Source organism: Dromiciops gliroides, chromosome 4 (genome assembly GCF_019393635.1).
Source record: "Dromiciops gliroides isolate mDroGli1 chromosome 4, mDroGli1.pri, whole genome shotgun sequence".
Lineage (NCBI taxonomy): Eukaryota > Metazoa > Chordata > Mammalia > Microbiotheria > Microbiotheriidae > Dromiciops > Dromiciops gliroides.
Genome location: NC_057864.1, coordinates 68,793,463 through 68,820,864, shown reverse-complemented (window position 1 = coordinate 68,820,864; position 27,402 = coordinate 68,793,463). Strand labels below are relative to the sequence as shown.

Below are 27,402 nucleotides of genomic sequence, written 5' to 3'. Positions count from 1 at the left end.
TATATATATATACACACACATACATATATATATATATACACACACATATATACATATATATGTGTGTGTATATACATGCACATAAGTGTATATATGCAAACACGTGTATGTATATACTGATAAATGTACACACATGTATATATGCAAGTATACACATATATATCATACATGCACGCATGCATTCATGCATACATATCCAGCCTCAATATTTCCCCTGATCTTCAACCTCCCATCAACAATTCCTTATTGGGAATTTCCAACTGGATATCCCAGAGACATCATAAACTTAATGTTTAAAACTGAACTTGTTAGATTTACCCCAGAACCTACCTCTTTTCCATACTTCCTTACTTATGTTGAAAACACTTCTATTCTTCCAGGCTCATAAGTTTACACCCTGGGAATTATCTTCAACCCCTCATTCTCCTTCATCCCACATATCTCATCTCTTTCATCCCAACCTTCTTTCCACTCATACAGTTTTCCCCTTAGTTCAAACTTTCATTAGCTTTTGCCTAGATTATTGCAATTGTCTCATAATCAATGTCCCTTCCTCATGTATCTTCCCATTTTGGTCCATCCTCTACACTGTTGCCAAAGTTATTTTTCTTAACTACAGATGTGGCCACATAGCACCCCTGGTCAATAATATCCAATGGCTTAACCAAGAATGAATTTGTAGTGGAGTTGTAAATCAGTACAGCTAATATGGAAAGCACTTTGGAACATTGTCCAAAATCCAAAAAAGTAACCAAACTACATATAATCTTTGACCTAGTGATGCTGCTACTAGTCCTATATGCCAAAGAGATCAAAGAGGAATGTACAAAAATGTTTATAGCAATTTTTTGGCAGTGAAAAAGAATAGGAAACTAAGGGGGTACCTATCATTTGGAGAAGGACCAAACAAATTATGGCATATGAATATAAGGGGATACTGTTGTGTTGAAAGAAATGATGAATAGGATTATTTTGGAGAAAAGTGTAAAGACTTGTTTGAAGTGATTTCAGGGTGAAGTAAGCTGAATTGGAAGAACAATTTATATGATAAAAATAATTTTGTAGGGACAAACAATGGTGACTTTAGAACTCTGATCAATTCATTGACTCTAAAGCCAAAGGACCAATGATGAGCCATGCATGTCGGGAGCTTCCCAACTCCTGACAGAGAAGCAATGGACTCAGAATGCAGAATGAAACATATACTTTTTTGTATATTTGGAGGTAAGAGTTCATTTTGCTTGACTATGCATATCTGTTTTTTAAAAGTGTTTTCTTTTTCCTTTTTTTGAGGTTTAGAGGGTATTGAAAGAAAGAAAATCAGTTCTTGTTCATTAAAAAAAGTAATTTTAAAAAATCCAACTGATTTAATTGCCTCTAGAATAAAACATAACCCCCTCTATTAGCTTTTAAAATCCTTCAGAAACTGGCCCAAATCTCTGTACAGCATCATTATATATTTCTCCATCAGCAAAGTGCTTGGAACATAACAGATTTTTAATAAATGCTTGTTGTCTTGACTTGACTCATATACTCTGCTGTTAAGCCAAATTGGCCTTCTTCATGCTCTTCACACTATATCCTATCTCTGTGTCTTTGTTCTGTCTGTTCCCAATGCCTGGAAGGCCTCTCTCCTTGCCTCTACTTCATAGCATCTCTCTCTTCCTTCAGCTGATGAGTAAATGCATTTTAAAGCATTTATTAAGTTATTTCTACATATCAAGCACTGTGCTTAGTACAGAGGATACAAACTGAAAAATCCTAGATGGTACCTGTTCTCAAAGAGCTCACATTCTAACTAGCGGAGACAACATACATGAGACAACGGTCTCTCTCTCTATACTCTTTTTCAGTGAGTTCATTACCTGTCATGGGATCAGTTTTCATCCCTATACAGATGACTCTTAAATCTATATATAAACTTCATGTGTCTTGGGAAGAAAAGGGAGGAGAGAGGGGAGGGGAGGAGAGGGAGTGTATTAATGAAATTTGTCCCATATCACAAAGTGCATGCAGGCCTTCTCCACCTGAATGTCTTCTAGGCATTTCAAACTCAACACTTCCAAAGTGGAATTCATTGTCTTCCCTACCTCAGTCAAACCTAGCCTTTGCCTAACCTTCTTATTTTTGTTTGGGATATGGGACATCCTCCAAATCATTTAAGTACCTGACTTGGAGTTGCTCTCCATTGTTTTTCTCCCAGCACCATTCAATTGTTTGCCAAGCTTTGTCAATTTTTCTACATTAATTCTCTTGTATGTCTTGTCAACATGCCACGTACATTGAATAGCCCAGGATCCAATCCTATCCATTGTACAAAACCAGAATTCCAAGGCATATTACACTATATCTGAAGAAAATTCATTTTTGAAAGCCTTCATATCTTTTGCATCTATGGCTATCTCTCCAACCATACAGCCACAACCCTACATTAGGCCCTCATCAAGTTTCTCTGTAATGAGCTGCTTTTCTAGATTGGTCTCCCTCCAATCTAATTTCCTTCCAATCCATCCTATACAGGACTACCACACTGATAAACCTAAATCAAAGGTCTGACCATATCACTTTCCTACCCAAGAATATCAGTCCTCCCCTCTTGCTTCTGGGATAAAACACACAAAAATCTAATTTGACATTTAAAGTCTTTTACCATCTGACTTCAAACTATCTTTCCAAAATTTATATTACTTTCCTTCTCCCTCAGGTACTCCTTGTTCCAGACAAACTGGCCTACTTGTCATTCCTTGGGCAGGATATTCCATTTCCCAACTCCACATCTTTCTATAGTCTATCCTCCATGCCTAGAAGGCTTTCCTTTCATTAAAGGCTCAGGTCAGGTGTCATTTCCTACACAATGTCTTTTTAATATCCCCAAGTATTAACAATCCCTCCCTTTGAGATTACTCTGTACTTGCTTGCTATGTATTTCATATTTACTGATTCCCTAGTAGAATCCAAACTTCTCTAGGGAAAGTTTTGTTTTTGTTTGAGATTTTGTGTCTCCTATAACTAATGTTGTGCCTGTATAGGTTGCATGGATTAAGAGCCAGGCCAGGACATCTGTACTTCTTCAGAAAGGTTTAAAATCTGAACCCCCACTGCACAATTAAAAGGGACCTCACCTTTGTGTACCACTGTTCACTGGAGACTTTGAGACTTTTCTATGACACAGATGAGGAGCCACAAAATACATATCCGCATTTTCTGGTGTTCAAAATTTGAACTTATAAAAATTAAGACTAAAAAGCATCTTTAGTTGCTCATCCCTTCCTTTCCCCCTCCCCTCTCCTCCCACAATGACTGTGTTTGGAGCCAGCTTGGCAAAGAGCAAAACATACTAAACTTAGAGAGGGAAAATGAGGTTGGGTCCAAGGCCATACACAAACAGCCTCATTAGATGTGTGACAACTGGCAAATCACTTACATTTTCTGTGTTTCAGTTTTCCCAACTGTAAAATGGGGATAGTAAGAGGAAAGCTCTTAGAAACTTCTCTTAAAATTCTGCTTTTGACTCTCTGGGCTTTAATATCTGTTCCCTTGGTGCCTTCTGAGGGGCTGAGGTCCCCTCTTCTGATCAGTGAGTTGCTACCCAGAACTTCAATGGGGGGAAGTGCCCAGACCAGACACATCAATTCCTTTCCTGGATCTACTCTAAATCTTCTGTACTTTGGCATCTTGCCCTCCTCCAGTGGGCACCTTTTGCTGTTTAGCTGCTCTTTTTTGTATTTTCTTCCTCCATTAGAAAATAAGCGCTCTGCTTTTCTTTTTGTTTATATTTATATTTCCAGTGACTAGCAAACAGTAAGTGCTCTCTATTTCTCTATCCATCTACCTATCTAAATCTCATAGTGCTATATAAATGTGAGCTCTTATTAGTATGCCCTAGATGGTTACTTAGCTTTAGTTCTGGCTCTGGGTTCAAATACACCTATTTTTTGGTAAAAAATTTACCACATTTTTTTTTTACCAATGGCTTGTGAGTTATGCATATCTCCATGACATTATAGAAACAACTTTTATTTCTATTCTTCTTCTACTTAACCTTCTTCCTCTTCTTCTCTTCCTTCTCCTTCTCCTCTTCCTCCCACATCCCCTTCCTTCTTCTCCTCTCCCTCCTCCTCCTCTTTCTCTTCCTTCTTCTTCCCTTATGACTCTATCAGTTGTCACCACAGTTCAAGATAAACAGTAAGTTGAATGAGGTTGACCTTTTGGGATGGGAGGAGGAAGTAGGGGAGAAGGAATCATTTCTTCAAAGTGGCATTTTAGACTCTAGCTTGTGGAAATTTATTTTGATTTTGGGACCCAACCTTTTGGCTGAGATTAGAAAGCCTTAGGCCCTCAGGGTCTCTCCCCTTCCTCCTCAGCTTCAGCTGAGCGAAAGAGCCCTGTGGGCTATACAAGATGCCAGGTCAGACAGCTGGGGGGAAAAAAAGCCCCCAGCTCCCTGAGCTGAGCAGGGCTATCTGAAGGATACCAGATGAGCACACCCCCCCCCCACCAGCTGCAGCTCTGACTGGCAGATTAGCTTGGTCTGTGGGGGCGAAGGAAGCCCCGAGATTTGAGTGGAGAGAAGAAAAGGTGTATATATACACCTGGGAGTTAGATAGAGAAAGAAAAGGAGGAGCAAGGAGGGAGACGGACTAGATAGAGAGACAAGACTGGAGAGGGGTGATTAGAGGGGAGCGTGGACAAGGACAGAAGAGAGTTCGGTTTGGAAAAGGAGAGACCGGGCTGACAAGGTTACAGGCCTTAATACAAACCAGGGAAAGTATAACGTGCCCTGAGGCCGGAGGCAGTGGCTAAGTCCCTTATTGTATTCAAGAAGTTTGGACAGCAGGTGGGAAAGAGATGCAGTGGAAAGAGACCACAGGAAAGCAGTCAGGTTGTACATTTATTTCCCTGTATTCCTAATTTTCAACAGTATCTCATAAATAAACTCTGCTTGGATTATTTGGTTAAGAGGCTTCTTAATCTTTAGTCTATCAGTTTGGGAGCAGTGTGGTGGAACTTTATAAACGGCCCACATTAAATTAACGAAGTCAGTCAAATAGTCAAAAGTCCCCAGATTAGTCCTCCAGTCAGATTAGCCCCCCAAATTAGGCTAGTCAATTTAAAAATATTCTAACAAGCTCATTGTTGCATTAATTAGATATTTATTCTATACCTACAATTTCTTAAGAAGCTTTGGTACATATCAAAGTGGCAAATATAACAAAAAAGGAAAATATCAGATGTTGGAGAGGATATGGAAAAGCTGGGATGCTAATCCACTGTTAGTGGAGTTGTGGAAAGATCCAACCATTTTGGAGAGCAATTTGCCTAAAGGGCTATAAAACTGTGCATACCCTTTGATCCAGCAATAACACTGATAGGATTATATCCCAAAGGCATCTCCCAAAAGAGAAAAAGACCTATTTGTACAATAAATACTTATAGCAGCTTTTTTGTGGTGGCTAAGAATTGGAAATCAAAGGAAAGCCCATCAATTGGGGAATGACTAAACAAGCTGTGGTATATGATGGCGATGGAATATTATTGTGCTCTAAGAAATGACAAGCAGGATGATTTGAGAAAGGCCTGGACTTATAAGAACTGTATAGTGAAGTGAGCAGAACCAAGAGATTATTGTGCACAGAGATAGCAATATTGTTTGATGAAGAACTGTGAATGACTTAACTATTCTCAACAATACAATGATCCAAGACAATCCCAAAGGACTATTGAGGAAACATACTATCCACCTCCAAAGAAAGAACTGATATTGATTGAACACAGATTGAAGCATGCTATTTTTTCACTTTCTTTCATTTTTTTTTCTTTTACTCAAGTTTTCTTATACAGAATAACTAATATGATAATGATTTGCATTTTTAAAAAAGAAGCTGTGGTACAAATGAGAGATGTAGATGATGTGATCCCTTACCTCAAGGAGTCTATAGCAAAGTATGGAAGATGATCACATGTAATCCTAAAGGAGTTCATTTGCATGGTTCCCCACCACCACCACAAAAGTCCATTTCAGCTCTTAGCCTATCATCCAGTGAAGTACAGAACAATTACAAAAGAGAACAGGAATGAGACTGATATTATATATTGGGTAACCTGTATTAAAATCAATCAATCAATCAATCAACAAACATTTATTGAGGGCATACTGTGTGCCAAGTAGCATGCCAAGCACTAGAGATACTAAGAAAGGCATAAAAACAAAATTAGTCCCTGCCTTAAAATAGTTTACTTGCTAATGAGAGAGATAACATGTAAATAAATAGCTACATACAAGATACATGCAGAGTAGAAGGAATCTTAGAGGAGAGGACTCAAGTGAATGAGTTTGCTGGAAAAGACCTCCTGCTGATGGTCAAATTTGAGCTTACTTTGAATAAAGTCAAGTAGAAGTTTCAAGAGGCAGAGGTGAGAGTGCGGGGGTGGGGGAGAAGCATTACAGGCATGATGGACAACCACAGCAAAGGCTTGGAGCTGAAGGCATGAGGATACTAAATGGTCACCAATTTAGATCTAGAAGGGGCCTTTGAGTTAAATTTAGTCCCACCCCCTCACTTTACAGATGAGCAAACTAAGACAAAGGAGTGAAAGGAGTGGTCTCATGTTACACCTGTATTAAGTAACAGAGCCTGGTCACCTGACTCCAAATTCAGGGGTTCTCCCTTTACATTACAAGGAGATAGAATTAGTCACAGGATGTTTTCTGGAAGAAATGAGGTCTGAATTGGCTCCTGGAGGAAGTCTTGGGTATGGATTGGCAGTCTGGGCAGGGGGAGGCATTCCAGGTGGAAAGGAAATGACCTGAGCCAAAATGCAGGACTGACATTAAGGAAGAAGTTGGTTGAGGGCAATAAGGTGAATGACTGGTTTGGAATGCGGGGGCCATGCTGAAAAGTAATAAAGGATAATGTTTCCTGCTGCTGCAAGGTTGAAAGGACTGCCTCAAAGGGACCAGCTTTCAATTTAGATCTAATATTTACAAGAAAGAAAAGGAAAAAAGGAAGGAAGGAAAGGAGGAAGGGAGAGAGGGAAAAAAAGAAGAGGGAAGGTAGAAGAAGGGTGGAAGGAGGGAAATAGGAAGGGGAGGAAGGAAGGGAAGAAAGGAAATGAGAGAAGAAAGAAAAAAGGAGAGAAAAAGGAAGGAACAAAAGAAAGAGGAGAAAAGTAGGAAAAGGAAGGAAGGGAGGGATGAAAGGAAAAAGAAAGAACAGAAAAGAAAGGAAATGAAAAGAAGTCCTCATAGAAGGCAGCATGCCAAAAATTTCTAACTAGGGTATCGTGAACATTTTGTCTTGGCTTCCTCCTGCCCTTTCTTTCCTTCACCTTGCTTGCCTCTGTATCTGTTTTCCCTCAGTCTGACTTTGATACTATTCAGTCCTTCTTAGTATTTTTAGATTACTTTTGATTGAAAAGAAAAAAAATACTCCAACTGTTTCACTTTTCCTTCCCCTACTTCTCATTTTCTTTCTCCCCACTCTGGTGAGTATACATTTTTACTTTTCCCTTACACCTACATTTTCTTCTCTCTCTATTTTCCTTTTGATCCCCATGTGTCCTGATTCCCTCTTCCTTTCTTCCTCCTCCCCTCCCTCTGTATGTACCTCTCCTTTCAGCTTTGGAGTCAGGAGCCAATATCTGGTCCTTCAAAACCTGCCCTACCCAGAGGGCCCCAGACAACACTTTAGAATAATCTTACTGTCAAGAAAACTGCCTGGACTAGTTCCCAGGCAGGGAGGAGCTGCGGTTAGGGATGCACTGGCCAAGAAGCTTCTTGTCTGCCTGAGTAATGGGGTAGGAGAATGGTCAATTCTCAACCATAAATGTAATGTCAGCAGTTCCATAGGGCAGGTGGGAAACTCTGTGCTGCTAAACCTTCCACATCCATTTCAAAAGAGGGACAGTGTGTTGACCTTAGTGTCTTTGGCTGTTGGATCTTTTTTTTTTTTTCAGGGCAATAAAGGTTAAGTGACTTGCCAAGGGTCACACAGCTAGAAAGTGTTAAGTGTCTGAGGCTGAATTTGAACTCAGCTCCTCCTGAATCCAGGGCCAGTGCTTTATCCACTGTTCCCCCTAGCTGCCCCTGGCTGTTAGATCTTATAGGCACTGAGGGGGTCTGAGGAAGAGGAGGAGGACAGAATAACAACAAAAATGCTTCATATTCTTACAGTCTGGGAAAAACCAAAAGCCCCCAACTCAAATCCTAACTCCGTCATCTGGCTTCCCTCTTTCTATCATAATGCAGAAGGAGTAACAGAAGGGAATGCTCAGGCTCTCTTTGATCTCATCCCAGTTCACGGAGTGTTTCTCTCCCTCCCTGGTCCCCTACCCCCAAGGCCTTTCTCCTCCCTTCCCTCCCTACCCCCTGCCCTGCAGATGATTCACTCTTTCATTCCCTCCTCCCCACCCCACTGCCATCTGTTTTCCTAATGATGGCATCAGATGAGCTGTTTTGTTGGTTTTCATCATATAACAAAGCACCCTCCATGCTAACTAACTTGTATCCTTCATTTACTCCTCTCAGAGTGCTTTAAAAAAATTGGTGTCTTCCCTTGTCTCTCCCTTTTCCCCCTCCCCCACTATTTTCTATCCCCCACCCCTTAACCTCACCCTCTCTCTTTGGTCTCATGTGCATCACGATTTCATTGAGACATTGGATCGAATGAAAGAGAGATACAAATGAAAAGGGGGATTAATATGTGCATGTATTTGGCACTGGGGGGATTTGGGAGTGGGGGTGCTGGAAGACATGGCAGGCCAACTGCTCAGCCTCCAGTGAGCAAGGATGAGCCAGGATTACCCAAGTGTTAGTGCTAAGTAGCTTAATTATTCCCAGTGAGAGCTTTGGAAGACAAACCGGTTGTGGTTCAGGATGGAATAAGTAAGTGTTTGTCACAGGCCAGTTCCAGGGTGGGAAGGTTTCAAGTCGAATGGAGAGCTCCCCCACTTCCCTCACATGTCAGTTCTCTTTAAGCACTCCCTTCTGAGAGAGGGTCCCCTGAAACCTTATACTTTTTTTTTTGGCAGGACAATGGGGGCTAAGTGACTTGCCCAGGGTCACACAGCTAGTAAGTGTCAAATGTCTGAGTCCAGATTTGAACTCAGGTCCCCCTGAATCCAGGACTGGTGCTTTTATCCATTGTGCCACCTAGCTGCCCCAAAACCTTATACTCTTACCCCCCCTTCCAGAACTACTATGCTTATATTTTACCTTGTGTTAACTCCAACCCTTCTGATTCCTTAAATTACTGATCATCTACGACGTTGCTGACCCAGAAAGTCAACTAAAGAACATGGGCTTGAAGAAAATGTGTCTTGAAGGAACAGTGGACCAACATAAGTCAAACAGAATACCAGTTTTGGAGTCTGAAGCTCTGGGTCCAAATACCTCCACAGTTATTATCTATAATGATCTCGAGCATATCACTAAACCATTCTGGTCCTCAGTTCCTTGTCTATAAAATAAGGGGATTGGCCTTGATGACATCTAAATTCTTTTCTTGCTCTAAATCATTCATCCTCTGATCCTACTATTTGGTTCCAACTCTAGCTTCCAAATCATCGAGCCTATTTTCAAATGTAAAAAAGAATGCTTATGGAAACGTTATTTCTTCTTCAAATGAAATCATGTATGTAAAGTGCTTTTGCTAAGCTTAAAGTACTAAAGAAAGGTTAGTTATTACGAGCTATAATTATTCCTTCACTGGGTCAAGACTTGATTACATCTACAAGTAAAAATACTTTCACAGATACTGTTAGGTACTCTTAAAGTCCATGACAAAACAGAAATTTTAGAGATTTCACTCAAAGAAATCTCAACTTCAGAGGACCCATCCCCTAATTTGTGTAGGTTTCAAAACGTTCAGAGTCATGAGGAAAAAGTGAATGAAAGGATCTTCTAATGGGGTAAAGAGGTATGGTGAAATACTCACCTTTACTTTAGGTCAGGACCTGGGAGAGGAATAAATCAGCTTACCTCACATGACTGGATGCAGTGAACCAGACTGGGATCTGGGTGCCATCTCCGTCTTCCAGTACACACTATGTTCTGAGAAGGAGAGGGAGGAAAACAAAGTATTATTTCAGGGGGAAGAGAAATTAAGAAGACCCATAATGGGGGCAGCTAGGTGGCATAGTAGATAGAGAACTGGCCCTGGATTCAGGAGGATGTGAGTTCAAATCCAGATCCAGACACTTGACATTTACTAGCTGTGTGACCCAGGGCAAGTCACTTAACCCTCATTGCCTTGCCAAAAAAAAAAAAATTTAAAAAAGAAGACTGATAACTTCCCTGAGCTTAGGTCCACTTTATGAGATTCATATATTCCTGTGAGTTCCACCTACTAGAGTTAAGCCCCCAGGACATTTTCCTATAAGAAGGCAAATACTTGTTAGTAGATTTTCTTTTAAATTTCTGTATTTGCAGTCCAAGGAACTGGACTGGAATCTTGATTTGGCCTCTTACTTTCTGTATGACCTTAGGCAAGTCACTGCTCTCTGGGCTTCAGTTCTCTGAGTAACACGATGGGACTGGACAAGATGACTTCCAAGGTCCCTTCCAACTATAAATCTATGATCCTACTTTCTATTGAAAGGACCACAGCGAGTTGAGCTTTCCTGAAATCTTCCAGACTCATAGTATAGCCTTATAGGAAGTAATCAGGCTCTGAATAGACATGGCCCCTGGACCTCTGATCCCCATGATGTAAATGACTAAATAAGGAATAGAAGTCCATTGAGCTCTCACTGTGCTCTTGTCAAAGCTATAAATCCCTCCCTTCCATAGGCCATAAAAGGGGGAACACTCATTGTTTAAGCACCTCATAAATACAGCCCTTTGAAGCAGCTGGGGATCAGCATGACACCAAAGGAAAGCTTAAGGAGGGGGCAGTTCACTCCTGCCCAACACCCAGTACTCCCAGATTTCAAAACATCACTGCTGGATGCCCATATGACTGTGTTTGGAGTCCTGTGCCCTGAGTGGAATGAAAACTCATTGTTGACATATCTAAGTACTTTTCAATATTGCTGGATTCTGAGGTTCCAAGGAACTCTCTGCAGAGAAAACAGCCTGATCCAAAACAGAAACAAAAGCTTTCTCCTCATCTGGCTACCTTCTCTACCCCCCTCCCCCAAACACACACAAGCACCAGTATTTCAATAGCCAATATTATGAAGAAAGGAACAGTCTGGTGAGGTGAGAGTTCTTCCTTAAAAAAAAAGAAAGTTTATGCCTCTTAAAATTGAAGCAATTTACTTTAGAATGCTTACACAGTACAACAATCAGACTACTGATACACATATTAGACAGTTCAGCCAGGTGAATGATCAGGATGATGACCAATTAAAACAGGACCTGCCAGACTTATTTTAAATGGGGGAGGGGAGGTCATGGTGGGTGGTGAGGCATTTTTACTACACAAATCATAGAATAGCCATGCCCCCCAATAAAATCCCAACCATCTGAACCCATCTAATTTAGAATTGTGATAAAAACAAAGATATAGTTAAAGGCTATGTTGCATTGTGGGGAGAAAAAGAATGTCAAAGAAAACAAAAAGAATAAAAGGGATGGATGATGATGAGTTGTGCCAACTTAAAGGAGACTACTCAGGGCTGCTTTAAACCACTTTAGAATCACTCATTTATATGTAAACAATTAATGTACATAAATGATACTTGGCTAATTTATCGAATCAGGTCTCTCAAGAGTCCTGCTTGGCAATAGCTAGTAGTTTTGCTAGTTGCAAATAACAATTACTATTCATATATTTTAAAATATTCTGTAATTCAGGTGGGTATTCTTCCCTAATAGTCTAAATTCTGACAAGTATTATAGTTATTTGTTTGCATACATGTCTACTCTCCCCTAAAAGATTATAAATGCCTTATGGGTCAGGATTGGTTTTCATTCATCACTTTATTCCCCCTCCTCCCACACAGGCTTAACATACTGCTCTCCATCTATCAAGCATTCAATAAATAGCTAGATGAAGGAATCAAAAGAAGGAGATGCTTGATCTTGTTTAATAATACTCATAGCTGAACCTGCAAGGCATTTGGAGAAAGAGACAGAATCCAGTATGTTCTGAGGAATCAAATCATCACTGATCACTAACAACTTGTCCACCATCTCCTCCCAGATCCTGAGAGACATAGCCTGGCATCCTGAACCCAAGATCTGGGGGAATGGAAAGAACGACAGACCTGTTTGTAGCTCAGCACCCCTAGATATAATTGAGGGACAAATCACTGTGAAGCTGGGGCCCATCTCCCTCATCACCATGAGCAACAGCTGCTGACCAACTACTAATAACACATGGAAAACTCCAGGAACCTTCGGGGTGACTCTACCCTCAGAACAGCAGTCCTGTTTCCATTGAGGAAATTCTTGTGGACAAGGAAACAGCCATCTACACCAACTGAGAACTAATTCAACTCATAGGACAGGCAAGCCAGCCTAGCTAAAACCATAAGAGACCCTGAAGAAGAGACAAGGCAGAATGCCCAAAACAGGTTAAACTACCACAACCATCTCTACTCACACCCTAAGAAATATCCCAGGAACCTGAACCCAAGAGTCTTGGGATTATAAGTGCTTCCACCCAATATGGAATGGTTCAACATCAGAAACTGATAAGATTTTATAATTGGAGATGACATTAGAAAGAGGGATGCTAAGGACCACTGGACTTTTCCATTCCACCAAGGGAAAATCTTTACATCCTTGGGGTAAACGTCTCCTTAATTCACTGATGATGGGTTTGAGGTCTGTTGGTTACCCTCAAATTGGTTTATCTTATCTGCTGAGATGTTTCATGAAGTTGTGGCCACTGGGCATGCTATGGTTTCTTGGAGTCACAGATGAGAGTTGGGTGAAGGTGGATACCAAAAGTAAATGAGCAGCCTTGTAAAGGGCTTGGCAAGTCCTCACACCAGAGGTAGTAGTCCTCCTTGAACACCCCTATATAATTGCATGTCCTTGTCAAAACATAGCATGTGCTCCAGATTGTTCAAACTTCCCCAGAGGTCAATTAATCAAGAATTGAGTACCAATAAGGCATGAGACACTGGGTGATTTGACCACTATATTGAATTTAGTTGTTCTACCCCAGCTGCTGGAAATGAGGAAGCAATTTTGAGTGGCAAGTCCAGGTGGGGGATGGAGCACAGGCTTGCTGAAGCTATCAACTCAACAAAACAAAATTTTGTTTCCTGGTTGAAGAGCAAGTAAGCTTGAGGTTATTTACAGACCAGAGCACAGACCAGGTGAGTAAAGAACCTGCCATTCCTTAAATCAAACCACCTTAAACCCCCTGAATCTTGGGACAGTGCAGCCTGGAAGCAGTGCCCCACTTTAAGAAGGAGTTAAAGGACAAGAAATAGGTGGGCAAGATGAGCAGACAAAGATGTGGACCATAGAAAGTTTCATTAGTGACAAGGGAGATCAAGGTTCACCCTCAGAAGAAGATATCAATGTCAGGGCTCCTACATCCAAAGCTTTCAAGAAAACTATGAACTGGTCTCCTGTCATAGAGCCATAGAGGCACTCAAAAAGGACTTTGAAGATAAAGTAAGAGAGGTAGAAGAAAAAATGAGAGCGATGCAGGAAAGTCATGAGAAAAAAAGTCAACAACTTGAAAAGCCAAATGGAAAAGCTCTGTGAAGAAAATAATAGCCTAAGCATTAGGATTGAACAGACTTTATGAGAAACCAAGACACAATAAAAACAAATCCAAATGAATAAAAAAGATAGAGGACAATGTGAAATATCTTTTTGAAAAAACCACAATCCTGGAAAATAGATTCAGGAGAGATAGTTTGAAAATCATTGGACTACATGAAAACCATGATCAAAATAAAAGCTTATACATCATCTTCCAAGAGATTGTCAGAGAAAATTGCCCTGATATTCTAGAAGCAGAAGGTAAGGTAGAAATTGAAAGACTCCACCAATCTATTATAATATATAATATTATAATATTATAATATATAATATATAATATTATAGCCAAATTCCAGAGATCTCGGGTCAAGGAGAAAATATTGTAAGCAGCCAGAAAGAAACAATTCAAGTACTGTGGTGCCATGGTCAGAATAACACAGGATCTAGCAGTTTATGCATTAAAGAATGGGAGGGCATGGAATATAATATTCCAGAAGGCAAAGGAATTGGGATTACAACCAAGAATCACCTACCCAGCAAAACTGAGTATAATCTTTGAGGTGAAAGAATGGGACTTCAATGAAAAAGATTACTTTCAGGTATTTGTGATGAAAAGACCTGAAACCAAATAGAAAATTCAACTTTCAAATATAAGACCCTGGAGAAGCATAAAAAGGTAAACAGGAAAAAGAAATCATGAGGGATGTTAAATAGTTAAACTGTTTACATTCCTACATGGGAAGATAATACGTCTAACTCATAAGAACTTTCTCAGTATTTAGGGCAGATGATAGGAATATATTTAGACAGAGGGCACAGGTGGCAATTGATTATGAAGGGAAGATATCTGTAAAGTATTTATTTTTTGTTTATCTTTTTGTAGGGTGGTCATGGTTGGATGGCATGACTGGTGTCATGGAGTTGATAGTGTCTTGAGTCTGAGGCCAGATTTGGGCTTGGGTCCTCCTGGGACCACGGTGGATGCTTTGTCCACTGTGTCACCTAGCTGCCCCATGATGATATCTTTAGGGTAAAATTGAGGGGGGAGAGGATTGTACTGGGGGAGGGGGAAGGGGAGAGGTAGAATGGAGTGAAATCTCACATGAAAGAAGCAGGAAAGGGCTTATGGAGTAGGGGAAGAGATGGGGAAGTAGCTGGGCAGGGAATGAGCCTTACACTCATCAGAATTGGCTCAAAGACCTTACTTTCATAAAAGTTGGCTCAAGGTGGGAATAACATACATACTTAATTAGGTGGAGTCATCTATCCAACCCTGCAGGAAAATAGGAGGGGAAGGAGACAAGGAAGGATGGGGGAAAGAAGGAAGGGAAGAGTAGGGGAGGGTGCAGTCCAGAGCAAAACATGTTTGTGGAGGGATAGGATAAAAAAGATAGAAAATAGAGTAAATATTATGGGGAGGGAATAGGATGGAGGGAAACAGTTAACAATAGTAACTGTAAAAAATTTTGAAGCAGAGGCAAGAGTAATGCATGATGATGATTATTATTGATTGATGGATTGCTGATGATTGGAGGAAGATGAGGATTGACTGATGAGGATTGATTACTCATGAGGACTAATTGATGATTAGGAGGACTGAATGATGAAGATAAGGATTGACTAATGATAAAGACTGACTGAAGATGATGCTGAGTATTGCTGTATGATGATTAATTGATGAGGATGACAAAATGTATGGTGTTTTGCTAAACTACTGTGAAGAAAATTCTTTGTCAAGTATAAGGTGCTATATAAATGTTATCTATTACTCTTGTTGCAATAATCAACCTCATGAATTTATTCTAAAGAAATCTCTCTTTAAAGTACTATATAAATGTAGTTTACTATTAAAAAAAAACTGATGAGCAGGATGTTATCAGAAAGACCTGGAAGGACCTGCATGAGCTGATGCAAAGTGAAATGTACTATATATACAAAATAACAGCAATATTGTGAGATGATCTGCTGTGAATGACTTGGTTATTTTCAGCAGTGCAATGATCCAAGACAGCTCCAAAGGCCTTATGAAAACTACAATCCATCTACAGAGAGAGAACTAATGGTATCTGAATACATATATTGAAGCATAATTTTTGTTAGTTCCTTTAACTAAAGTTTTGTTTTTGTCTGTTTTCTTTAACAACCTGACTAATGTGGAAATGTTTTACATGACTGCTCATGTATAACTTATATTGAATTGCTTGAGTTCTAGCTCTGTGATCCTGGGCAAGGCAATCAACCCTGTTTGCCTCAATTTCCTTATCCATAAACTGAGTAGGAGAAGGAAATGGCAAACTACTTCAGTATATTTGCCAAGAAAGCACAAAATAGGGTCATGAAGAGTCATATACAACTGACATGTTTGAACAACAATAACATTGCCATCCATAGCTGGAAGCTTATCTTGCCTCCAGGTCCTAGAATTTGAGACAGGACAGACAAGGCTATAGTATCTAGGTACATATATTTAGAAGTGGAATAAAGGCCACTGAATCCCACCTCTTTTATTTTATAGATAAGAAAACTGAGGCACAGAAGGTAAGTGACTTGTCCAGAGTCATACATGTAATATATATCCTGGGATTGCCTTGATTTAAGGTAAAACAATACATTGTTCTAATAGCAGAATGAGGGTGGTAGATGTTCAAGGTCAAGTCAGAAAAATGGCTGTGAGAAAGGAAGTAGAATGTTGGTCTGATCTTCCCCACAACTACTATTAGCAGATGAAAGATCAGTACAAATTTTACTTCTTCCCCTTGAAAGATCCCCACCAATAGTTGACATATTGGGTATGCAAGAATAGAGTACTAAGAGATTTGTAGCATTCTCTCAAGGGCTACCAGTTCACCCCCTGCTACAGATGCAAATAAAATATCTGTCAATAAATGGATACATAAGGGAAAAGTATATGAAGAAGCAATTATAGGAAAAAATAATAAATGCAACAAATATTATTAGATGATTACTATGGGCAGGACACTTCACTGAAGGCTAAGAATACAAAGAAAAAAACAACATCAAAACATTCCCTGTCCTCAAGGACCATGAAATCTATTAGGACAATATAATATGTACACAAATAAGTAAACGCAACTAACATAGCTAGGTGGCTAGACTGCCCGGTGGATAGAAGGTTGAGCCAGTGTCAGACAGACCTGGTTTTAAATTCAACTTGAGATACTCACTAGATATGACCCTGCACAAGTATCTTAACCTGTCTTCCTTAGTTTCCTAGTGTGTAAAATGGGGATATTAATAGCATCTATTCCCCCCTCTCCAGGATTGTCATGAGGATAAAATGAGATTTTGTTATGTGCTTTGCAAACCTTAAAAGATTATATAAATGCTAGTCATTATTATTGGCTAATATTATATAGAAGGGTATACAAAGTGATTTTATGGGGTTTTTAAATACAAAGCAATACAATATCAAGAGAGAGAAAGTGACAGCAATGGGGGAGGAAGGTGTGTTATGGTTCGGTTGGGAATAGCCTCCAACATGTAATGTTACTTGAGCTAGGTTTTGAAGGAAATTAGAAATTCAAAGGGCTGGGGTTAGGGAAGAAGAGAATATTGTGTGGAAATAGAACAATTGCCCAGAGTTGTACAAAGTACAATTGTACAAAGCCATGGAGTCAGGAAATAGAATGATGCACGTTTTTGTGTCCATAAAATAGCTAACTTGACAAGTTCACTGAAACAGAGAGTGCACAAAGGGAAATAATATAAAATCAGTTTGAAAAGGTAGATGAGAGCCATACTACCTAAGGCCTTAGGTGACATGTTGAAGAGCTTGCAGTTTATCCTTGTAGGTGATAGGAAGTAATTAAAGATTTTTAATTAAGGAAGTGACATACTCAGATCTCGGTAGTAGGAATATCAATTTGACATCTAGGTGGAGGTAAAAAAAAAAAGAGTGGAAGAGACTAAAAGAAAGGAAATCAAATAAGAGACCATTGCAGTTGTACACATGCGAGATGATGGGGGTCCAAACCAGGAGAGTCCTATTGAAAATCTGCAGAAAATAAGAGGTGGAATATGTAGTGGGCTTTTGTGGATTTGGGGCATTTAAATTGGACAAGAGGATAGAACTTATTTAAAGGAAGGAAAGAAATTCCATAAAAGTTAATGTCCATTGATTGAGGAATAATTATACAATTGTGGCAAATAAATATAATGGAATATTACTGCACCAAAAAAAATGAAGAATTCAGAGAGATGAGATTTATGTGAGTTGATTTAGCAAAGTAAATAGAAAAATAAAATTATATATATAACTACAACAATGCAAATGGAAAGAAGAATAAAATGAAATTGAGTTCAATATGATTATAATGACCAAACTACTCCAGAGCAGAAATGAAAAACATACCTTGTTCCTTTCATTAGAAAGGTGAGGGGATCTTAGATGAGAATGTCGAGTATGTTGTCACACAAATATGCTTTCAGACAGCTGAATTTTCTGAGCTGTATCTTCTTTTTAAATTTTTGGAATAAGAGACTAACTGGATGGAAGAGATGGGAAATATATATGAAGGGAAGAAGGGAGGGAGGGAAGAATAGAGGAAGAGAGGGAGGACGGAAGGAAGGAAGGAAGGAAGGAAGGAAGGAAGGAAGGAAGGAAGGAAGGAAGGAAGGAAGGAAGGAAGGAAGGAAGGAAGGAAGGAAGGAAGGAAGGAAGAAAGAGAAGGAAGGAAAAGAGATAAGGAAGGAAGAGAGAAAAGGAAGGAAGAGAGAGAAGGAGGGAGGGAATGCAATATTTTGTATATAAAGAGAGAGAGAGAGAGGACATCTCAGCCAAGCCAGGACAGGGCAGGGAATGTGCAGAGAAAGGAACAGTAGAGTTTGGCTAAAGTGTAGCATGCTTTAAGGATAGCTACATGAGAACAGTCCAAAGATAATGAAGCATCAACTGTGGGAATCCTTGAATGACAATTTAAGGAATTTGACTATTAATTGATAGGCAATAGGGAGACACTGAAGAATTTTGAGCAGAGGAGTTATATAACAGAAAGGTTATTCAGGCAGCATTTTTGAGAATGGATTAGTGAGGGTTGAGAGGAAATGAAAAAGCCTGGTAGGATACCATGGAAATAATCTTGGCAGACAGCAAAGAAAATCTAAACCCAAGTGGTAGTGGTTGGAATAGAGCAGAAAGGATGGACTGGAAAGGCATTTCTGTGGTGGAACCATCAGGACTCAGTAACTGACTGCATTTTGAAGTTGAGGGAGGGAGGGAGGAATCAAAGATAATAATTATGAAGGTTATAAACATGAAAAACTGGTGAATAGTAGTACCATAGTCAGAAGCAGGTTTAGAGGAAAATATAATAAGCTAATTTTGGACATTTTGAATTTGAGGTGACAGTATAACATCCACATAGATATGTGCTATCAGCAAGTAGACGTCATACAGCATGAGACAATTGGAGCTGAAAAGGACCTTTGAAGCCATCTGGTCCAACCCCCAATTCTGCCGCATTTTCCAAATAAAGAAATGAAGGTCCATAGGGGTTAAATGACTTGCCCAAGATCACATAGGTACAAAATGCCAGTGGCAGAATTTGCACCCATGCCAACTGACTCTGGAGACAGGGAATTTCTCATTTTACCATGCTTTCTTCAAGAGCTGTGGGTATAGAACTGTAGTGAGACTGACTAGAGATATATTTGGTAACCAACTAAATATGGGTAATAGAGCCATAAGAATGGATGAAATTGTCAAGGGAAAAAGAGTACAGAAAGAAAGGAAGGGAAGGAGAGGGAATGGAATGCTCAGGTGGCAATTACACTAAATGGGTAGGAAAGAGGATGAAGACCAGATTTAAATACTAAGGAAAATCGACTTCAAGTACTCTAGGCACATTTAATCATGCTTTGTTTTAATGAATGGCCATTATTCTCCTTCCATTAAATCAGTCCCCAAGTGAACCACTTGTGGGCAATGCATTGTCAAAAATGCAAACTACCAACATTTAAACAAAACTGGGTTTTTAAAAGTCTAAATTATAGTACTATACTTTCTTGATATAGTCAGTACTAGGGGAACAAACATTTGTTGTTTAATATTTGCTTGCTGGTAGAAATGGTAAGATGCTCTATGATACTAGGAGTCATTGGGGTACTAATAGGATGTTCTCTTCACTATTGGGCTGGCAAAAAAATGTCTATTTGTTGATGAAGGAAAAGTCTAAAAATCACTACATCCCCCCTATTTTTTTAAATGTCTCTTTATAGGTTGTTATTGTTGTTACTGTTTGTCCTTCATTTTCAAAGAGGACCAATGACGTCACAAGTGATTTCTTTACTTGCATGTGAATTGGACTTAAGTGAGGCAGAGATTCACAAAGTCAGAAATTTCACTCTCTCTTCCAGAATCATTGAACTTCAGTGTCAAGCAAAAGTCAGGGCAACTGACAATGGGCCAGGATTGCAGGTGGCTGACTGGCATTTTTTATATCTAACAAAGCTCTAAGTACACACAGTGACTATTTCAGTTGTCTTCATGACCATTGGAACAAAGTGTTCTGGTCGTCCAATTCTGCCGGGGGAAAGTCTTCACATGCTTGGAGTAGACATCCCCTAACTCAGTGATGATGGGTTTGAGCCCTCAACCTTGTTTACACCGTCTGTGAAGACAGTTTTACTGAAGTAGGGCCACTGCATCTGCTACAGCTTCTTGGAGCCACAAGTGAGAATGGGGTGTCAGGTGGACACCAAAGGTGAATGAACATCCAAGAAGGGTGTTAAGGAAGAACTAACAACTCTGCTGAGAGGATTTACTCCTTATAGGTACTATGAATTTAAAAGATGCAAAAAAGAATGCATGATTTCCCCCCTTTAATCCATCCATATTGCAATGAATTATGAAGTTCTCAATGTGAATACTACTCCCTGTAACAATGTAGACATGCAACTTATGCTTGCTGCTTCACTCTGGAAGACTCTTGTCCAAATCCTCCTATAAATGTTCACTGAGGGTAAACTCAACGTTCATGTTACAGAACCTGTTTACAATTGGTTCTAAAGAGCTTGGAACTCACAACAAAAATAACACTAATTCATTCGCATTGTTTCCAATCAATCCTCCAACTTCATACTTCTGTCTGTTTTGCAATAGGGAAAGTTTTTTGTTTTGTTTTTACTTTTAAAGATAAGGTTCTCACTGTATGTGATTGTTCCTTTATTCCTGATATTGGTGATTGAAATACAAGGTAGCTGAAGCAAGCTTTTTTTTTTTTTTTTTAGTGAGGCAATTGGGGTTAAGTGACTTGCCCAGGGTCACACAGCTAGTAAGTGTTAAATGTCTGAGGCCAGATTTGAACTCAGGTACTCCTGACTTCAGGGCCAGTACTCTATCCACTGTGCCACCTAGCTGCCCCAGGAGCAAGCTTTTAATTCTATTTTGAATCATGGTGCTTTTTCTACAGTGAGTTCCAAGCTCTTTAGAATCTAAGAAACTATATAGGGGTGTGTGTGTTTGTGTGTGTGTAGTTGTTGCTGTAGTTCAGTCATTTTTAGGTCATGTCCTACTCTTTGTGACCCTGCTTGGAGTTTTCTTGGCAAAGATACTGGAGTGGAGGGCAGCTAGGTGACACAGTGGATAAAGCACCAGTCCTGGATTCAGGAGTACCTGAGTTCAAATCTGGCCTCAGACACTTGACACTAGCTGTGTGACCCTGGGCAAGTCACTTAACCCCCATTGCCCTGTGAAAGAAAGGAAGGAAGGAAGGAAGAAAGGAAGGAAGGAAGGAAGGAAGGAAGGAAGGAAGGAAGGAAGGAAGGAAGGAAGGAAGGAAGGAAGGAAGGAAGGAAGGAAGGAAGAAAGAAAGAAAGAAAGAAAGAAAGAAAGAAAGAAAGAAAGAAAGAAAGAAAGAAAGAAAGAAAGAAAGAAAGAAAGAAAGAAAGAAAGAAATACTGGAGTGGTATGCCATTTTCCTCTCCAGATCATTTTATAAATGAGGAACTTAGGGAAACAGGGTGAAGAGATTTGCCTATAGGGCAGCTAGGTGGCACAGTGGATAGAGTACTGGCCCTGGAGTCAGGAGGACCTGAGTTCAAATCCAGCCTCAGACACTTAACACTTACTAGCTGTGTGACCCTAGGCAAGTCACTTAACCCCAATTGCCTCACCAAAAAAAATAAAAGAGAGAGAGAGAGAGATTTGCCTAGGGTCACATAGCTAGTAAGTGCAATAAGTGTCCAAGGCCAGATTTGGAAAATGAGTCTTCTTGACTTCAGACCCAGTGCTCTGCCCATTTTGCCACCTAGCTGATACACACACATTATATATGTATATGTATACACACATACATGTGTAGCATGTTCATGTGTGTGTAATATATTCACACATATAAATGCACACATGTGTGTGTATATCTCTCTGCATGTAGTAGGTATACCGAACAAGATTTTAGTAACAGAAAAAAATTGTTAAGAAAAGGGTATGTAGAAATAGGCAGGCTTAGGATTTTTTTCAAGAACAGAGAAGGAAGAAGAATTAGGGGAAAGACAAAATGGTTATGAGACAAAGTGAGCCTGGCTCTTCTGACCAGTTTCCTGGCTAAGACCCTTTTCCATGATAATGGAGGCACTCCAGGTGCTCAGTGCTGAAGCAGGAGAAGTAGCTCTTTATCACTGGACAAGTAACTTACTATGACTAAGTCTCTGTTTCCTCATCTATAAGATAAAGGAATTCAACCCAATGATCTCTAAGGTCCATTACTACTCTACTTCTATGATCCTGTGAGGTAGGAGTCCTGAAAAGCTGAAGTACAGCAGCTGGTTGATCATAAAAAATGGCCAGAGAAGGTCTCAGTGACCCAGGTTGGGAGTTCTTCAACTTTTTGGATTTTTAGAGGTCTGATTGGAAGGGTACTTGTTATCTCATAGTGACAAAAGTATTTGATCTACGCTTTTCAATTTTTGAACTTGAGGTATGCCTGTAGATTAGCTGTGGGTAGTCTGGGTCTGGGAGAACCTGCAGCCCACAACTTGCAACGTATTTACTGTAATATATTTTATGTTATCCCATTTTGCTTTTCTAGTAGTAAGTAACACATAAAATCCAATTAAATCCTGTTTGTGTGGTAGAAGCCATTATGCCATGCTTATATGACTGAAGTCCATTGAAATGCATCAGGGAAGGGAAGAGGGTAGTTTTCCCAGTGGGTGGAGGGTAAGCCAAGTAAATCATTACTGACCACACCTGTAGACTAACAGAGTTTGTTTTTCTATGGGAGCGAGCACACACACACACACACACACACACACACACACACACAAACACACACGGCACAAGGTGCAGCTTAGGGAGAGGTAGCAAGCTCTCAGAGAACTGTGGAGAGCTGGGTATCTTCCCCTAGTGCTCTCTCATGTTGAGTGGAACAATAACTACAGAAATATGTAAGGAACCAACCATGATTGGTTCTTATTACTGAATAGGAACAAGTGATAATGGCTAATATGCCCTCTGGCAGTTAAAACAACAATAATATTGAGAGGGACATATGGATATGACCCTCCACTGAGATGGAAAGTGCCCCCCCTTCGGCTTAGTGACCTGATCTCAAAGTCTTAAAGCCCTTTACAGCCCCCTATTTCTCTCCCTCTATTTTTTTCTAGAGAGAGGCAATAATGGGAAGCTACTATCCCCCCCCCTTTCTAAATATAGGCATATCAACTTAAAATTGTTTCAAAGAGTCTGCACTGAGATATTACGTAGACATGATAAAGTTGTTGCAGAAACTGAAAATGTTGCAAAATAAGTAATCGCTGAACATTCCAGGAGAATGATTTATTGCTGAACCCAATTACCGCATTTTGCTCAAATTAGATGTCTGTGAAAAGTATAAAAAACTGCTTGATTTCTAATCCCGGTGTGTCACACCTCCTGGTTGTCCCAGTGAGTGTGGTACACCTTTCTTTCGAAAGAAATAAAATCAATGCTTCGGCCTCCTTTCTCCTCAAGTCTCTATTACAGGGGTCAGTGGGTGTATTTCCCATCCCACTCAATATAAATTAAAAATACATTCTGAGAAGCCAAAATTTGAAGTATAAATACTTTACAGTGACTTGAAACAAAAATAAGTCTGAACAGGGTGGGACTGCTTGGTTAGACTTTGCTATATAGAAGGTAGGCCTTAGGTATGAACATCTGACAGAACTTTCAGTTTTCCAGGTAAGGAAAGGAAGAGAGGACAAGAATGGGAAGCATCTGTTGTTGTTTGTCCTTCTGAAGTGTCAGGAGATAGGGAGAAAAAATAAGTAACTTTGTCCTTGTCAGGGATCACCTGGCCTCTAGTTTAATATCCAGTTAGTAAAGATGAGTTTAGAGATATTTCTTAAGAATGAAATAATACTGAGGAGGAGGAGGAGGAGGAGGAGAAGGAAGAGGAGTATTCGAAGGAGGAGGAGGAGGAAAAGGAAGAGGAGGAAGAGAAGAAGAAGAAGAAGTAGTAGTAGTTAATAGGTAGCAGTAGTAGTAGTAGTAGTAGTAGTAAATATTCTTAGCTAGGGAAAATATCCATTTCCCCCAGACGAGCAGAACAATGGACAATCATTGTGATGTGGTATTGAAAGAATAAGGAAATTGAATAAAACTAGACTGTAGGAATCCTATTCTTTAAAAATCAGAGGTGAAGGGTAACCAACGGGACTGGGACTTTACACTTAAAATGTGCTAAATGTATTTAAAATTCCAAATGGGGAGGGGGGGTATTGGGGTTTTTTTCCCTTTTTGCTCCAAATGTAGCTAGGTGAAGGAATTCACTTAATGATTTTTTGTGAATGGAAAGGAAGGAAAGAAATAAAAAGGAAGGAGAAGGAGAAAGAGAAGGAGGAGGAGGAGGAGGAGGAGAAAGAGAGAGAGGAGAGAGAGAGAGAGAGAGAGAGAGAGAGAGAGAGAGAGAGAGAGAGAGATTGATTTACCAAGTACTTACCATATTCAAGTACTGTGCTAAACAAGGATACAAAAGCAAGAAAGCAACATTAAAATATGGGGGGGAGCTAGGTGGCGCAGTGAATAGAGCACTGGCCCTGGAGTCAGGAGTACCTGAGTTCAAATCCGGCCTCAGACACTTAACACTTACTAGCTGTGTGACCCTGGGCAAGTCACTTAACCCCAATTACCTCACTGAAAAAAAAATGGGAAAAATATGTGAAGAGGAGATGGAAAGAGTGAGTGGATACCATAAGAGGGCTATGAAGCTGGTGTGGAAGTAGAAAAGTTTGGAGATTTGAGTGGTCCTAGGCAAGGACTCACCAATCATTAAGGACTCCTAAGGGAGAAGGCAAGGCCCTTCTTTACATATGAACTGTTTGTATAAAGTGTTTAACTTCTCCATGTGAAAATTAATAACCTAAAAAACCCCAAAGAATCAATTGGAACCACATAGAGTAATTGGTCTGGTCTTGGGAGAATTGGGCAAAAAGTATTTGGTCATAATACATTAATGATGTTATTGCAAAAATGTTTCAGTTGTGTGACTTTATGTAAGCTCTGCCTATAACAATGACTTCCTCTTAAATGGAAAGTATAGGTAATACCATGATTCACTTCAGAAAATCCCAAGGGAGAAGAAATTGTAAGTGAATTTTAATCTCAAACTCATTATTCTCCCTCCTCGCTTTCCCCAGTCACACAATACTTAAAGACTTATCTTTTTTAATTAAAGGATAATCAACATGTACCAAAAGCCTTTTGCAAGATTAGAAGCAAATAGGAGCTCATAAAAAAGTGAACACTTGTCAGTGTGTATTTAAAAAGTTCATTTATCTCTGCTAAAAATGATAATGTTGTTGTTGATGATGATGATACAGAAAGGGAAAATAATAGAATAAGTAAACATTATTCATTTATTTATTTTTTACTTTCGATAACTTCCTTTTGGGGTAGATACCTAAACAATCATTTCTGTCTCAGAGATATTTAAAAGAACTATTGAGAGGCTTGGGAGCAGACCAGAGAAGGTGAGGTAATCCATCTCTGGTACTGTCAAAGAACAAAAGTATTTGAATTAATTATTGATTTAGAATGGTGAACTTGTACTTAGGCAATCAATAAATATGGGTTAACAAATAAATATATTAAAGTAGGAAATGCTTAATGACCACTGGAAGCTCCATCTACTAAAATGTTCTCTTCTTTACACTTTAGCATTTTTATATCTTTTTATATATTACTTCCTTTCAATATGGAAAAGTGAAATAACACAGTAATTCAAATACTTGATCTAGACAGGCCCTTTTAATCTGTACTGTGGGAAGTAGGTGAATGTTGAGAAGCTACAGTTTATCTTACATGTGAAAAAAAGTGATATATGATCATAACAATGAAAATGTAAGGAAAAATATGTCTTGTGAAAAACTGATCACCACAACAAATAATTCCAAAATTATTTCCATCATTCTTTTCCATCAGAAGTTTTCATCATAGGGATTCAAGTGCTGAAAGCAACCTGAGGGAACATCTAGTCCAACACCCCCTTTTTTACAGATGAGGAAATTAAGACCAAGATCCACAAAGATAACGTCCAGATCCAATGTCCTGGACTTGTCCAAAGTCACAAAAATTAGAAGTAGCAGAACTAGGATTCAGTCCAAGGCTTTTTTCTGTTTTATCATGTCACCAATGTACTAACTTTAGAATAGCAATGGCATTTCTCAAGTAAATATTATGCTATAAAAATCATACCTAAAATTTATAAAGCAGAAGCAATACATAAAGCTAGCTCTTATAAATGTGTATGTGGGGAGTTCTGGGATGGGTCGGGAGTAGGAACAGAATTGACATAGAGAAGTGACTTAATAATGAGATGATTTTTTTTCTTAGGTAATTGATCAGCCTATCTTCAAGAAAATGCTCATCAAAATTTAAAATGCACAAAAGATCTCCTATATGTTTCATTTGTATAGCAGATATAACAAAAGCCCCCCTCTTCTAAGACCCTCATTTAGTTATGCCCATTAAGATTTTCTGGATCCCCGGACTACCAGCAAGCTAATCCAATGAATCCAATAAAGAGAGTACCCACACTGACCTACATCATGACAGCATTAGAAACAATGGTAAGAAAGACTAGGAAGAAAGAAGAGGGAAGGAGAGGGAATTTTCTGTTGTTGTTGTTTTTTCTCCCAGATTGTTAGTGTGAGGGTTGTATCATTTGTCAACATGAATGGCAGTTGCAAGTGCTTAGGTTCTTTCTGTTCTGACATAAATCCCTGAAAGAAATCTTGTGTGATTAATGCATGTAGGTGGATAGAGTGATGCTAGTCTCTGATTTTTTTCTTTGCATTTTTTAATGAATGAAACACGGCTCATCTCCAGGGACTAAAACCTTTTGGTGACTCCATGGAAACAGCCTATCTAGCATTTCCTTTGCCAACAAAGCCCAGTAATGTAACTAACACCCTGCCCTTTCTCTGATGTTTGACTTACCTTTCTCTTCTCAACCCAAGCAAGAGTCATTGTTGTTCTGTTATTTCAGTCATGACCAACTCTTTGTGACCTCATTTGTGGTTTTCTTGGCCAAGATACTGGAGTAATTTGTCATTTCCTTCTCCAGCTCATTTTACAGATGATGAAACTGAAGCAAACAAGGTTAAATGACTTGCCCAGGGTCACATAGCTAGTGTCTGTGGATAAATAGTGTTTCTATATGTAATTGGGAAAAATAAAATATTTAATTTAAATTTTAAGAAAGGAAGAAAAAGATGACATCAATAAGAGAAGC

At 39.4% G+C, this 27,402-nt stretch overlaps 1 protein-coding gene across 1 annotated transcript in view; it reads right to left on the bottom strand.

The window, feature by feature from the left end:
* The window catches only part of PAPPA2 (pappalysin 2), a 389,726-nt gene that overhangs the window by 49,972 nt on the left and 312,352 nt on the right, over positions 1–27,402 (bottom strand). Inside the window, 1 exon segment of the mRNA XM_044003126.1 lies at positions 9,980–10,051. Coding sequence (XP_043859061.1) covers positions 9,980–10,051 — 72 coding nt within the window.